Raw genomic sequence first — 15462 nt, 5'->3', positions numbered from 1 at the left:
CAATGGACATTTTTGAAGGGGTTGATACATTTTTCATCACGGCAAATCAAGTCTGAAATTTCAAAGTGAAAATGACAAACATTAGAAGCCTTTATAAAATACACTACATGTTCGCATTTCCTGCTGTGCAGGGAAAATTCTTAGCAACAAAAGAGTGATCGAGTTAAGATCCTACATCTGTGCAGTGACGCCATGTTTCCTGCATGGGGCCTTGTAAAGTATACGGAGTGTGTGTGTGTTAACTGTGATAACGTTGTTGAATGATGACCATGATCATTGATCTGTTATTTAGAAACAAAGAGAGAAGGAAGAGGCTTTTACAGTGACCTACATGACTGATCCAATCGACTGTTATAAGTGGTTGACCTCGACCACATAATCTAATCAAAATCAAATCAATTGTATTTGTCACAGGCGCCGAAGACAACAAGACCTTACCGTGAAACGCTTAGTTACAAGCCCGTAACCAACAATGCAGTTTTAAGAAAAATATTAGTTAAGAAAAAGATTTACAAAAAAAAAATTGAAATAAAAGAGCAACAATAAAATAACAATATCGAGGCTTTATACAGGGGGTACCGAGTCAATCTGCGGGGGCGCTGCTTAGTCAAGGTAATTGATGAATCTGTACATGTAGGAAGAGGTAAAGTGACTATACATAGATAATAAACAGAGAGTAGCAGTAGTGTAAAAATGGGGGTTCAAAGCAAATACTCAGAGCAGCTATTTGGTTAGCTTTTCAGGAGTCTTATGGCTTGGGGGTAGAAGCTGTTAAGAAGCCTTTTGGACTTAGACTTGGCGGGCCGTTACCGCTTGCCGTACATACCTACACGTACGCTACGGTCACAAGACGCGGGCCTCCTAATTGTTCCTAGAATTTCTAAGCAAACAGCTGGAGGCAGGGCTTTCTCCTATAGAGCTCCATTTTTATGGAATAGTCTGCCTACCCATGTGAGAGATGCAGACTCAGTCTCAACCTTTAAGTCTTTACTGAAGACACATCTCTTCAGTAGGTCCTATGATTAAGTGTAGTCTGGCCCAGGGGTGTGAAGGTGAACGGAAAGGCTGGAGCAACGAACTGCCCTTGCTGTCTCTGCCTGGCCGGTTTCCCCTCTTTCCACTGGGATTCTCTGCCTCTACCCCTATTACGGGGGCTGAGTCACTGGCTTCTGGTGTTCTTCCATGCCGTCCCTGGGAGGGGTGCGTCACTTGAGTGGGTTGAGTCACTGACGTAGTCTTCCTGTCTGGGTTGGCGCCCCCCCTTGGGCTGTGCCGTGGCGGAGATCTTTGTGGGCTATACTCGGCCTTGTCCGGGATGGTATGTTGGTGGTTGGAGATATCCCTCCAGTGGTGTGGAGGCTGTGCTTTGGCAAAGTGGGTGGGGTTATATCCTACCTGTTTGGCCCTGTCTGGGGGTTTTATCGGATGGGGCCACAGTGTCTCCTGACCCCTCCTGTCTCAGCCTCCAGTATTTATGCTGCAGTAGTTTATGTGTCGGGGGGTCAGTCTGTCACATCTGGAGTATTTCTCTTGTCTTTTCCGGTGTCCTGTGTGAATTTAAATATGCTCTCTCTAATTCTCTCTTTCTCTTTCTTTCTTTCTCTCGCTCTCTCGGGAGCCCTAGGACCATGCCTCAGGACTACCTGGCTTGATGACTCCTTGCTGTCCCCAGTTCACCTGGCCGTGCTGCTGCTTCAGTTCCAACTGCTCTGCCTGCAGCTATGGAACCCTGACCTGTTCGCCGGACGTGCTACCTGTCCCAGACCTGCTGTCCCAGACCTGCTGGAACCCTGACCTATTCACCGGATGTGCTACCTGTCCCAGACCTGCTGTTTTCAACTCTCTAGAGACTGCAGGAGCGGTAGAGATACTCTCAAAGATCGGTTATGAAAAGCCAACTGACCCTTACTCTTGTGTTACTGACTTGTTGCACCCTCAACAACTACTATGATTATTATTATTTGACCATGCTGGTCATTTATGAACATTTGAACATCTAGGCCATGTGCTGTTATAATCTCCACCCAGCACAGCCAGAAGAGGACTGGCCACCCCTCATAGCCTGGTTCCTCTCTAGGTTTCTTCCTAGGTTTTGGCCTTTCTAGGGAGTTTTTCCTAGCCACCGTGCTTCTACACCTGCATTGCTTGCTGTTTGGGGTTTTAGGCTGGGTTTCTGTACAGCGCTTTGAGATATCAGCTGATGTAAGAAGGGCTATATAAATAAATTTGATTTGATTTGAATTTGATAGCAGGCAATGACTAGGGTGGCTGTAGTGCATTGCCATCAGAGGCCGAGCAGTTGCCATACCAGGTGGTGATGCAACCAGTCAGGATGTTCTCGATGGTGCAGCTGTAGAACTTTTTGAGGATCTGGGGAACCCATGCCAAATCTTTTCAGTCTCCTGGGGTGGAATAAGCATTGTCGTGCCCTCTTCACGACTATCTTGGTGTGTTTGGACCTTGACAGTTCATTGGTGATGTGGACACCAAGGAACTTGAAGCTCTCAACATGCTCCACTACAGCCCCGTCGATGAGAATGGGGGCGTGCTCTCCTTTGTCTTGCTCACACTGAGGGAGAGGTTGTTGTCCTGGCACCACACTGCCAGGTCTCTGACCTCCTTCCTATAGGCTGTCTCACCGTTGTCAGTGATCAGGCCTAACACTGTTGTGTCGTCGGCAAACTTAATGATGGTGTTGGAGTCTTGCTTGGCAATGCAGTCATGGGTGAACAGGGAGTACAGGAGGGAGGGGTCCTGTGTTGAGGATCAGCGTAGCAGATGGGATGTTACCTAACTTTACCACCTGGGGGCGGCCCGTCAGGAAGTCCAGGATCAAGTTGCAGAGGGAGGTGTTTAGTCCCAGGGTCCTTACCTTAGTGATGAGCTTTGAGGGTACTATGGTGTTGAACGCTGAGCTGTAGTCAATTAACAGCCTTCTCACGTAGGTGTTCCTTTTGTCCAGGTGGGAAAGGGCAGTGTGGAGTGCAATAGAGATTGCATCATATGTGGATCTGTTGGAGCGGTATGCAAATTGGAGTAGGTCTAGGGTTTCTGGGATAATGGTGTTGATGTAAGCCATGACCAGCCTTTCAAAGCACTTAATGGCTGCAGACATGAGTGCTACAAGTCGGTAGTCATTTAGGTTGGTTACCTTAGTGTTCTTAGGCATAGGGACTATGGTGGTCTGCTTGGAACATGTTGGTATTACAGACTCAGTCAGGGACAGGTTGAAAATGTCAGTGAAGACACTTGCCAGTTGGTCAGAGCATGCTTGGAGTACATGTCCTGGTAATCCGTCTGGCCTTGTGAATGTTGACCTGTTTAAAGGTCTTACTCACATCGGCTATGGAGAGCGTGATCACACAGTCGTCCGGAACAGCTGGTGCTCTCATGCATGCTTCAGTGTTGCTTGCCTCAAAGTGGGCATAGAAGTCCTTTAGTTTGTCTGGTAAACTCGTGTCACTGGGCAGATTGCGGCTGTGCTTCCCTTTGTCATCCGTAACAGTTTGCAAGCCCTGCCACATCCGACGAGCGTCAGAGCCGGTGCAGTAGGATTAGTCCTGTACTGACGCTTTGCCTGTTTGATGGTTTGTCTGAGGGCATAGCGGGATTTCTCATAAGCGTCCGGGTTAGAGTCCTGCTCCTTGAAAGCGGCAGCTTTACCCTTTAGCTCAGTTAGGATGTTGCTTGTAATCCATGGCTTCTGGTTAGGGTATGTACGTACGGTCACTGTGGGGATGACGTCATGGATGGACTGATGTGGTGTACTCCTCAATGCCATCGGAAGAATCTCGAGAACATATTCCAGTCTGTGCTAGCAAAACAGTCCTGTAGCTTAGCATCCGCGCCATCTGACTACTTCCGTATTGAGCGAGTCACTGGTACTTTCTGCTTTAGTTTTTGCTTGTAGGCAGGAATCAGGAGGATAGAGTAATGGTCAGATTTGCCAAATGGAGGGCGAGGGAGAGCTTTGTACACGTCTCTGTGTGTGGATTAAAGGTGGTCTAGAATTATTTTCCTCTCGTTGCACATGTAACATGCTGGTAGAAATTAGGTAAATCGGATTTGTGTTTCCCTGCATTAAAGACCCCGGCCACTATGAGCGCCGCCTCCAATCAGGCTTCCAATCCAAGTGTGAAAAACCTAGAGGCATTTTAAAGTTTTAGCGGCAAAAAAATAAAATATATATATATATATATATATATATCATACAGGTTTATTTGTCAACCCGAAACCGATTGAACCAAATTGTAAATTCTGTTTGTTTGGCTCTGCTCTGGAAAAACAAACCGCTCAAACCCTTCCAGCGCATATTCAAAATACATTTCCTTCCTCATTCCCTCCCTAATTCCCTCCCTCCATCCCTCACTCTCTCTCTGTCAGTGCCACAGTCCCAGTCCCTCATGGTGGGCCCAGATCAGGTTAGGGCCACCCCGGGCCGGATACACCACGGCCCAAATACATCCTGGGCCAGCGACCCAGTCTCACCAGGGGCTTTGGAGCCCTATGCTAACATCGTACGGCTAACACCGCTAGCCAATAATACTTGGAACCACACTGCCCAGATTAGCTCAGTTCTGAAGCATGCCCACTACCCAAAAAACTGCCATAAACTAAATGGCACACACCAACAAGCCCTCAGGGGAGAAAAGTGGGTTGTTAGATTCAGCATGTTTCCTGTGTATTTTTCGAAATAAGAGTGTTTGCTTTGATGTGCAGACCCGATGTGAAAGGGATCACGGTGTCATTACAAGTGGTGGATAGATACAAACATATGCACGCACGCACACACACACACACCACACACCCACACACACACACACACACACACACACACACACACACACACACACACAAACATACTGTTTGTCTGATGATAGATGAAGAGTCGGCAGAGAAGCCAGTGAGTTCTTTGATTTATTGACAGGAAGCTCTGCTCCTTCATAGGGGTTATCTACAAGCCAGAGTCACTTCCTCAACAGCAATTAGTGCCTTCTCTGTCACACACACTTAAGAAGAACCAGAAAGACTGGATTTCTTCTATAGGCTTTCAACGGGAGAGCAAACAAAAATATTCTAAAAGAAGATATCTCCTCCATAGGCTTTAATGCGAGGGCAAACAAAGATATTCAAAAAAGAATATGTCTCCTCCATTTAAGTTTTTAATAGGAGAGCAAACAAAGATGATATACAAGAATATATCTTGTAGGCTTTCAATGAGTAGGCAAACAAAAAAATTCTAAAGTAAGATATCGACTACATAGGATTTCAATGGGAGGGCAAAGAAAGATATTCCCATAAAATATATCTAACACCATCCATCATTTCACCTCAAAGGTCAGGACTGATCGAGTGTTGACCTCTGTGTCACCCAGAAATGGCGTGATCTTTGAGTGGATAGATCAGTGTAATGTATTCAGGACTGTCACACACTCCACACACTCTCACCGTCACCATACTCCCTTGTAAAGCAATAAGCATGCGCATGTACACTTGCCTTTACAACCCTACCCCTCCATCACACACACACACACACACACATTGAGCAAAGGTGGAGAATGCAAGGTGATGACTCCCTTGCCTTCCCAATAGCCCGGGACACACAGTAACCTATACATGACAGCAGCCAGGGTGTGTGTATGTGTGTGTGTGTGTGTCCATGGTGTTAAGGGCAGCGGCATCATGGGGTATATTTATCAACAGCGTGCCTCATCACATCCCTGTCTCTCTCCACATTTTTCTATCATTGGAATTTCCATTGGATGCCCATTTGGTCATTTGTCACACATCCAAGTCCATTCCCATGATCCTTCTGTGCCCCTTACATGGGACCTTACATGGGACCTTACATGGGACCCTACATGGGACCTTACATGGGACCTTACATGGGACCTTACATGGGACCTTACATGGGACCTTACATGGGACCCTACATGGGACCTTACATGGGACCTTACATGGGACCTTACATGGGACCTTACATGGGACCCTACATGGGACCTTACATGGGACCTTACATGGGACCTTACATGGGACCCGGCATCCAGATAGATGAGCTTCTCTACTAGGTCTCACACGATTTCTCTGGGATGTGGCATTGCATAGTGCTATACTACTCCTTTATGACAATGGGTAAGCACTGACGCTTGGTATGCCATGATATGAGGAATGGGCTGGCTTAGTGAGGGATATTTTTTATTGATTTATTTTATTTCACCTTTATTTAACCAGGTAGGGCCAGTTGAGAACAAGTTCTCATTTACAACTGCAACTTGGCCAAGATAAAGCAAAGCAGTGCGACACAAACAACAACACAGAGTTACACTTGGAATAAACAAACATACAGTCAATAATACAATAGAAAAAGTCTATATACAGTGTGTGCAAATGAAGTAATATATGGTGTGTCATAGGGTGTTACGATGCTTCATATGAGCGACATAAGGAAGGTTGTGTCTCAACCTTCTACTACTGAGAAATGACAGTTGATATGACAAGGGAAGGGTGTGTCTTAGTGAAGGATATGACATTCATCGCGAGTCATAGGGTGTTACGATGCTCCATATGAGGGACATAAGGACAGTTGTGTCTCTTACCCTTCTGGATTCTATTTCTTTCACGTAGAGAGGGAGCAGAAACTCCGAAACACCCTCTAGCCTGATCCCCTCTTTGGTTACACGAAGATTACCCATTCCATCCTGCGGGGAAAGAGAGTGGAAGAGAGAGGAGATTGAGAGAGAGGAAAGAGAGAGAGAGAGAGAGAGAGAGAGAGGAATGAGAGAGAGAGAGGGAGAGAGAGAGAGAGAGAGAGAGAGGAATGAGAGAGAGAGAGAGAGAGAGAGAGAGAGAGAGAAAGACAAAATTGAGAAAATAAGTCCAAACAGTGAAGCAGAGAAAACCAGTGTTAGTTCAGTCACCGTGAAGAAACCGTTTAGGAGAGAGTGGAGAGAAAAACATCCAAAGGAACAAAAGTTGTATTTTAATTCAATATTTGGATCATGTTCAACAACAAAGTACTGTATGTTTTCTGGGTTAGAAATGTCACATTACGCATAGGCACAGATGCACACACACACACACACACACACACACACACACACACACACACACACACACACACACACACACACACACACACACACACACACCCCAAAGATAGAAACAAGCAGGACTCAATGGGTTAAATCAGCCTTAGGACTGTTCTGTAGCTCAAACCCATGGTGATTAAGCAAGTCAAACAGGGAAACAGCTCCCCAATAAACTAACACACACCAGCCTGCAGTTCCTATAATACATACATTATAGCTTTACACACCCACACCCAACACACACACATGCATGAATACACACAACACACACACTCTTGCTGTACACACACATCTCCTCACATACTGTACATCTGTTAGCTGCATGCAGGTGAAAAATCACATCTTTGAAAAGGGACACACACACACACACACACACACACACACACACACACACATACGACTGCAGGTGACTACTCATATTAGTAAGGTCACAGTTGTAAATGAGAAGTTGTTCTCAACTGGCTGACCTGGTTAAATAAAGGTGAAATAAAAATAATAAAAAAATATATATTATGCTTCTTTAATTAAAAGGAACCAACACATTATGCAGAACTATCCATGGGTGGAACATGCTCAGGCAGGAGTACGGCCCCCCCGTCAATCGTCAAAACATAAAGATGATTCCTGAATAATTCATAATGAATCATTAATGTGACGAGCCAACGCTGAGCTAAAGACCCCCGTTCTCTCGTCTAGCCCCGTCACCCCTGACAGTGTTTAGCGATGGTGGCGGCGTGCGAAGGCATGGGGCCTTGATTTGACGTGGCAGGTTGTAGACATTAACGTCTCTCTCGGGCAGGTTGGTGTTCAATCTGAGGGAACACAAAGGTCAGATAAAGAACAGGCCCCTTGGCTAGGCGCCGCGGCGCCGCTAACACACTAATGCAGTCTACCTGAGAGCCTTGCAGGTACGGAGAGAAAGAGAGAGAGAGGTTGAGGAAGAGAGCGAGAGAGAGCTACGCTAACCACATACCCAGCAGCCAAAGTCACTTCTATTAGCCTACCAGACACGCCGTAAATTACATTTCTCAGTCTGATTAGCGTCGCAGTGGCGGAGCTTAGTGGCGTCAGTGGTGGGAACACCGAAGGTATTCAGGAATCCTGGCGGGAAGCAGGCGACTTTAGGATAATGAAGCCACTCCTCCGGGATGTGAATGATGGTGAATTCTGTAGTAACAGAGGCCTGCACTCGGATAATGATGTTCTTCTCTGTTAAATTGGATTCCCATGTTGTGTTATAATGACATATTTCCCCATCCATGTCGTGTGTGAGAGTGTGTGTAAGCGTGATTGTCTACATGTCTGTCTGTGTGTGTATGTGACAGTGTTCTGCCGAGTCCTTCAGTAGAAGTCAAGCTGATAATATTGTATCGCCCAGCGCAGCGAGGTTAACTGGTGGAGTTGGCCATTAGGGCTCACATCCCATCCCTGGCACAAGGTTATAGTGAACAGTATAATACTCCCTCCTCCACATGATGGATGGCCACTGAAAACATTCTCAGGGAAGGTTTTAATATTCTCTCTCGGCTACATTTTTCACTCAACCTTCCGTGCCAACAATGTTTAGAGAGAAAAGAAAAAGAGCTGGAGGGACGTATAGGAATGAACAAATGAGGAAACATAGATACGAGTTTGTTTGTATGCCCTCTCTGCCGGGAAAATCTTTTGACCTTTCATTGGCAACGTAGAAGCAATGCCTTGTCAGGGTCTGAAATCAACGCATTGACTTTCGTTGATTTCTGAAATCAACGCATTGAGTTCTTGGAGAGCTTCCTTCCGCATCACTTCCCCTTCGGGGACGCATCCTAAACATTGTCTTGTATTAGAGTGTCAGCTCGCGTTGACTCTGACCTACAATAAGAGCTATTCCACTTCTAAGGGGCTTCCGCTCTCCACACTGTAAAAATTGGCCCACGGGCTTAGTACATATTGCAAAAGAAAATCAATGATTTTTACTTAAAATAATAGATTTCTGGTTTTACTAACATTTTTGAATATAATACTTCATTTATATGTGTTGTAAAAGACTGGCATTTGCAAATAAAAATCCAAGGTAATATGCTGCAAAATTTGAACAAATATTTTGAAGTAACAACCAACAACTTAAAAATATGATATTCAAATTATGATTATTATGTTGGACTGACATGCTAGGTCTAGTTCTGAATTTAAATCGTGCTTGGTAACAGCTCAACGGACCTCGCCGTGATCTTTCTCCTCTGGAATGGCCATGCAGCAGCTAAGGACCAAATTATAACTTGGAATGTAGCTTGGATCTGTCTACACATATTTGCCGAAATCTAGTAGCCTAGTCTGTTATTTCTTCATTTTTTTCACTCAGGATGCTGACGACACCATGATCCGAGAGGACCTCGTTCAGCATGTGATGAAGGTGTTCACTGTGAAGGATCTGCATCGAAGGAGCAGAGGTCCTGGCTGGCATTCACAGTGTTACAGTCATGTACGTTGCTTATGGGCCTCATCTTAGGCACCCCAAAGAACTAAAATATACCTTTGAGGTGTTCCAAAACGTATTCCTGGAACTTGATGATCTCAGGAAATCCCCACGGGTCCAAGCTCTAAAGATGAAGTTACTGGTTTTCAGAGATATCTATGAGAACTCTCAAAGGGCCACTCACAAACTGTGGTCTAAACCCTCCTCAGTAAGCTGAACAGCTAGTTGCTAGGTAGTATAGGAGCTACAGTTTACATGATGCTCTTTGTCAGGTGAAGTCAAATGAGACATTGTTCATTCCTGTTTAAAAAACAGCTTTGTTTTAAAACGTATCCCATGTGCACTAGTGGATATCTGATATTATTTGTCAGGTGCAAGTTATCTGGATGTAACTTTACCTAAGGAGGCAAGGTGGATATGCAGTCAGGTTTAAGGGAGAATTTGGCATATATTTTGTAACAAATGTGAAATGTATGTTTTGAAAACCCATGTTTTGATTCATCTAAAACAGTTTGAATGAGGTTGTATTTGAGCTAAAGTTCATATTGTGCTTTGTGTAAAGTCTATTAAGACAAATCGTTAATTTACGTTTCTGTTCAAATATTGCTTTGTTGTTAAGGGGCAAACAGACCACCAGAACATTCTTGCCAAACTGTACAACATGTGAAGTTAAAGTGCTAATCCCAACTATCACCTAACCTTTATGCAGTTGTAAAGATCTAAAATGATTTGTAGTCAGGTGCAAGCTATCTGGATGTAACTTTACCTACGGAGGCAAGGTGGAGTTATACCCAGAATGCTTACAGATTACAAAATACAAATGCCTAAGGAATAGGGTTTAAGGGGCAATTTCAGATTGAAGTTTGAAGAAATTATAAAATGATAACATTTATTTTATTCAAAATAAAGGTGTGGAAGTTTGAAGTTGAACACTGTTGTTTCTTTTTGCATATTCCCTTGTATAGAAAGAATATTTTTTTGTAAATTATCCCAAGTATATTGAGGTAAGTATTTGCATCAGCTTTTTAAGTATAGTTCTGAGTATATATTTGAGTAATTTAAATACATTTTACTAACCTGAGTACCATAAGTAACTGAGCAAAAAACATTTGTAGATAAAACATAGAATATCCATTACGATACTTAGTAAATTCAGCAAATTAAACGTACAATATTAGTTCTGTAACTGATTACATTAATGATATCAAACTTATAACATTAGTTCTAGGACTTGAAGGATTTAAGCAGATCAACAACAAAAAAGTTCAATTCTGAAGCTGATAAAATGAAGTTGAATGAAAGGAATTTTTTTAATCCAGTTAGCTCTTAGCACTTCATATATTTGAGCTTGTAATACACTAAAAGCGAAGTATATTATACTTAAAAAGCTGATGCAAATAGTTACCTAAATTTTTTAAGTAAAAGGGGCACAATATTGTTTACAGTGCAATGATTGGGATGAAAGAAAAGCTGTTCTGCTCTAGGACTGGAATACAAAACCTTCCCACAAACACACAACAAGAGAGACACACTGGGGTTTATTGGAACGAATCAAATCCCTTTGCACTCGCCAGCGCACACATTCTCTCTCTCTCTCTCTCTCTCTCTCTCTCTCTCTCTCTCTCTCTCTCTCTCTCTCTCTCTCTCTCTCTCTCTCTCTCTCTCTCTCTCTCTCTCTCTCTCTCTCTCTCTCTCTCTCTCTCTCTCTCTCAAAATGACGGGTAACCTCTAGAGGTCCAGGGGAAACTGTACTGAAGCCAGGGCATAATTTCAGTACCTATCTTAAAGCTCCTGAAAGCCTGCATGGTCCCCTTGTGGCTGGGCCTCGGGAAGCTTTGGATGGCCCTCCCTGAATGCTTATCTAACGCAGCACATTTCGTTACAGGACTATTTCAAATAAGGCCAGATAGAAGACAAGAAGTGTTATTAGTTCTCTTACATTTTCACTCTCAAGTCCCCAGTGTCTTCAATATGTGGACCAAGTTTTATTACAGTCTCATGTCATACACGTAATGAAAGTACAAAGGCTGAATACTTCTCATTAATTCACCTATATTGTATATTGATCGATCCTATTTTGCCCTCAACTCTGGATCTCGAAGCCAGCTCCACTGCAATTTTTCAATGTTCCTCTCTAATCAGGGACTGATTTAGACCTGGGACACCAGGTGTGTGCAATGAATTATCAGTTAGAACAGAAAAGCAGCAAGCTCCAGACCTCCTAGGGTAAAAGTGTACCCCTGCTATATTGTACATAGGTGAAAAACTCAATTATGCCTCGGCTTCAGTACGGTTTCCCCTGGACCTTTACAGACCATCAGTCATACACTCAGTAGGAGCGAACCCTTTTGGTGAATGGGGTGGTGTACCTAAAAAACTGGCCAATGAGTGTGTATTGTATATAGGTGAATAAATGAGCTCCAACCCTCTGTTTCTCAAACAACTTGTTTAACCTATTCCATTATAAATGAAATCAATTTCATTAAGTTGAATCTATTCCATTATAAATGAAATCAATTTCATTAAGTTGAATCTATTCCATTGTAAATTCAATAAACTTCATTAAGTTGAATCTATTCCATTATAAATGAAATCAATTTCATTTAGTTGAATCTATTCCACTGTAAATTAAATAAACTTCATTAAGTTGAATTTATTCCACTGTAAATTAAATAAACTTAATTAAGTTGAATCTATTCCATTATAAATTAGATCAACTTAATAAAGTTGAATCTATTCCATTATAAATTAGATCAACTTAATAAAGTTGAATCTATTCCATTATAAATTAAATAAACTTCATTAAGTTGAATCTATTCCATTATAAATTAAATAAACTTCATTAAGTTGAATCTATTCCACTGTAAATTAAATAAACTTAATTAAGTTGAATCTATTCCATTATAAATTAGATCAACTTAATAAAGTTGAATCTATTCCATTATAAATTAAATAAACTTCATTAAGTTGAATCTATTACATTATAAATTAAATAAACTTCATTAAGTTGAATCTATTAGTCCCAAACCAAATGTTTCTTCACTTGCTTGGTAGAAGTGCAGGCTAAGAGTGAAATGCTTACTAATGGGACGTGTTCCCAACAATGCAGAGACAGAAAAGGTAGAAAAGTAAGACTCCTAATAATAAAAGTAATAATAGATCCACAATGAGTAACGATAACGATAATAATACCGAGTCCATGTGCAGGTGTACGAGGTCATCGGAGGTAGATATGTACATTTACAGTTTTTTTTTCAATTGCTAACATGCATTAGTCAAAACTGAAGTCACATTGTCAAAACTCTTCACACAGTCAGTGAAACAGAAGTGTATGTGGACCAAACTGTGAATCCTTTTTCATTGCTTTCACACAAAATGCATCAGTGACCACATTCTCCGAAAGCCATTATCTCTTTTCTCATTCATACTCCACCACCTGCAAAACTATATATTTGAAGCACATGTTTTCAAATTCTAACACACTATTACCAAAACTGTTAAAAACACATTCAAAACAGAAGGATGGCAAATGTTGTGCATTTCTGCAGTAACCAAACTGAAACATATAGAAAATCTCAGCAGAATACCCCGGCAGTCCTACAAACTAAGCTAGATTCCCTCAATCTCACACAAATCATCAAGAAACCCACCAGGTACAACCCTAAATCCGTAAACATGGGCACCCTCATAGATATTATCCTGACCAACTTGCCCTCCAAATACACCTCTGCTGTTTTCAATCAGGATCTCAGCGATCACTGCCTCATTGCCTGTGTCCGTAATGGGTCCGCGGTCAAACGACCACCCCTCATCACTGTCTAAGGCTCCCTAAAACACTTCTGCACGCAGGCCTTTCTAATCGACCTGACCCGGGTATCCTGGAAGGATATTGACCTCTTCCCGTCAGTCGAGGATGCCTGGTCGTTCTTTAAAAGTAATTTCCTCACCATCTTAAATAAGCATGCCCCTTACAAAAAATGTAGAACTAAGAACAAAATATAGCCCTTGGTTCACTCCAGACCTGACTGCCCTTGACCAGCACAAAAACATCCTGTGGCGGACTGCAATAGCATCGAATAGTCCCCGCGATATGCAACTGTTCAGGGAAGTCAGGAACCAATACACGCAGTCAGTCAGGAAAGCAAAGGCTAGCTTTTTCAAACAGAAATTTGCATCCTGTAGCTCCAACTCCAAAAAGCTTTGGGACACTGTAAAGTCCATGGAGAACAAGAAAACCTCCTCCCAGCTGCCCACTGCTCTGAGGCTAGGTAACACGGTCACCACCGATAAATCCATGATAATCGGAAATTTCAACAAGCATTTCTCTATGGCTGGCCATGCTTTCCTCCTGGCTACCCCAGCCCCGGCCAATAGCTCCGCCCCCCGCAGCTACTTGCCCGAGCCTCCCTAGCTTCACCCAAATCCAGATTGCAGATGTTCTGAAAGAGCTGCATAACCTGGACCCGTACAAATCAGCTGGGCCAGAAAATCTGGACCCTCTTTTTCTAAAACTATCCACCGCCATTGTTGCAACCCCTATTACCAGTCTGTTCAACCTCTCTTTCGTATCGTCCAAGATCCCTAAAGATTGGAAAGCTGCCACGGTCATCCCCTTCTTCAAAGGGGGTGAAACTCTAGACCCAAACTGTTATAGACCTAAATCCATCCTTCCCTGCCTCTCTAAAGTCTTCGAAAGCCAAGTTAATAAACATATCACTGACCATTTCGAATCCCACCGTACCTTCTCCGCTGTGCAATCCGGTTTCCGAGCTGGTCACGGGTGCACCTCAGCCACGCTCAAGGTACTAAACGATATCAATACCACCATCGAAAAAAGACAGTACTGTGCAACCATCTTCATCGACCTGGCCAAGGCTTTCGACTCTGTCAATCACCGTATTCTTATCGGCAGACTCAATAGCCTTGGTTTCTCAAATGACTGCCTCACCTGGTTCACCAACTACTTCTCTGATAGAGTTCAGTGTGTCAAATCGGAGGGACTGTTGTCCGGACCTCTGGCAGTCTCTATGGGGGTGCCACAGGGTTCAATTCTCAGGCCGACTCTTTTCTCTGTATATATCAATGATGTCGCTCTTGCTGTGGGTGATTCCCTGATCCACCTCTACGCAGACGATGCCATTCTGTACACATCTGGCCCTTCTTTGAACACTGTGTTGTCATGACGTTGGCCTCTTTGAGTACAGGGAGGACAGTTGACCCCCTCCCCCCTTGCACCATCCCCCAACCTACCTCCCCCCACCCAGGCCCTGTGTGAAAGGGTTGTAAAAACTCTAAGAGGAGAATCTCTTGCCACATGGCCCATAGAGAGACACAGGAAATTCTTCCAACTCACAGAATTGGGGAGCCAAGCGACATTTGTGTTCTGGAGAAGGTATGAAAGATTGGTGAAGAATCCAGCTACGAACTGGTCCGCTTGGTACAATTTTGTGATACTCAGAAGAGACAATATAGCCATATTACCATAAAACGGTTTATATAATAGCCTCAGCGATGAGACTTGCATCCACATGGTTGTATAGAATGTATTAATAAGGATAAAGCTATTTGTAATACATTGAGATGCTATGTACTGATGTTAAAGTGATAGAATTGTATTTCTGTACCAAGCTTAACTCAGTCATCGGCACGCCCCAAGGGACACAGACAGGACCAGGCGTCATTTGACAAACCTGTTCTATGTTCACTATAAAACCCCCCCTGACTTACTAGTCTAATAGACCCGGCCTCCACTCCATTGCGAGTTGGCCAATAGGTTTGACCATCCAAGTACTCTACTGAAAGTGAACTATACCACGTGGTTAACTTTTAAACTATCGATACCGACAGAATAAGAACAAGTCTTTGATATTAATTATTAGTCTGCAGCTAAGTAAATTATATCATTGAACGCGAAAACCA

The 15462-nt window shown here is 43.2% G+C and overlaps 1 protein-coding gene across 1 annotated transcript in view; it reads right to left on the bottom strand.

The window, feature by feature from the left end:
* The window catches only part of LOC106602199 (zeta-sarcoglycan), a 298123-nt gene that overhangs the window by 73174 nt on the left and 209487 nt on the right, over positions 1-15462 (bottom strand). The window contains exon 3 of the mRNA XM_045716437.2: positions 6597-6698. Coding sequence (XP_045572393.1) covers positions 6597-6698 — 102 coding nt within the window. The remainder of the gene's footprint in view (positions 1-6596; positions 6699-15462) is intronic.

Source organism: Salmo salar, chromosome 04 (genome assembly GCF_965601325.2).
Source record: "Salmo salar chromosome 04, fSalSal1, whole genome shotgun sequence".
NCBI lineage: Eukaryota > Metazoa > Chordata > Actinopteri > Salmoniformes > Salmonidae > Salmo > Salmo salar.
This window is presented reverse-complemented; position numbering and strand designations above follow the sequence as displayed.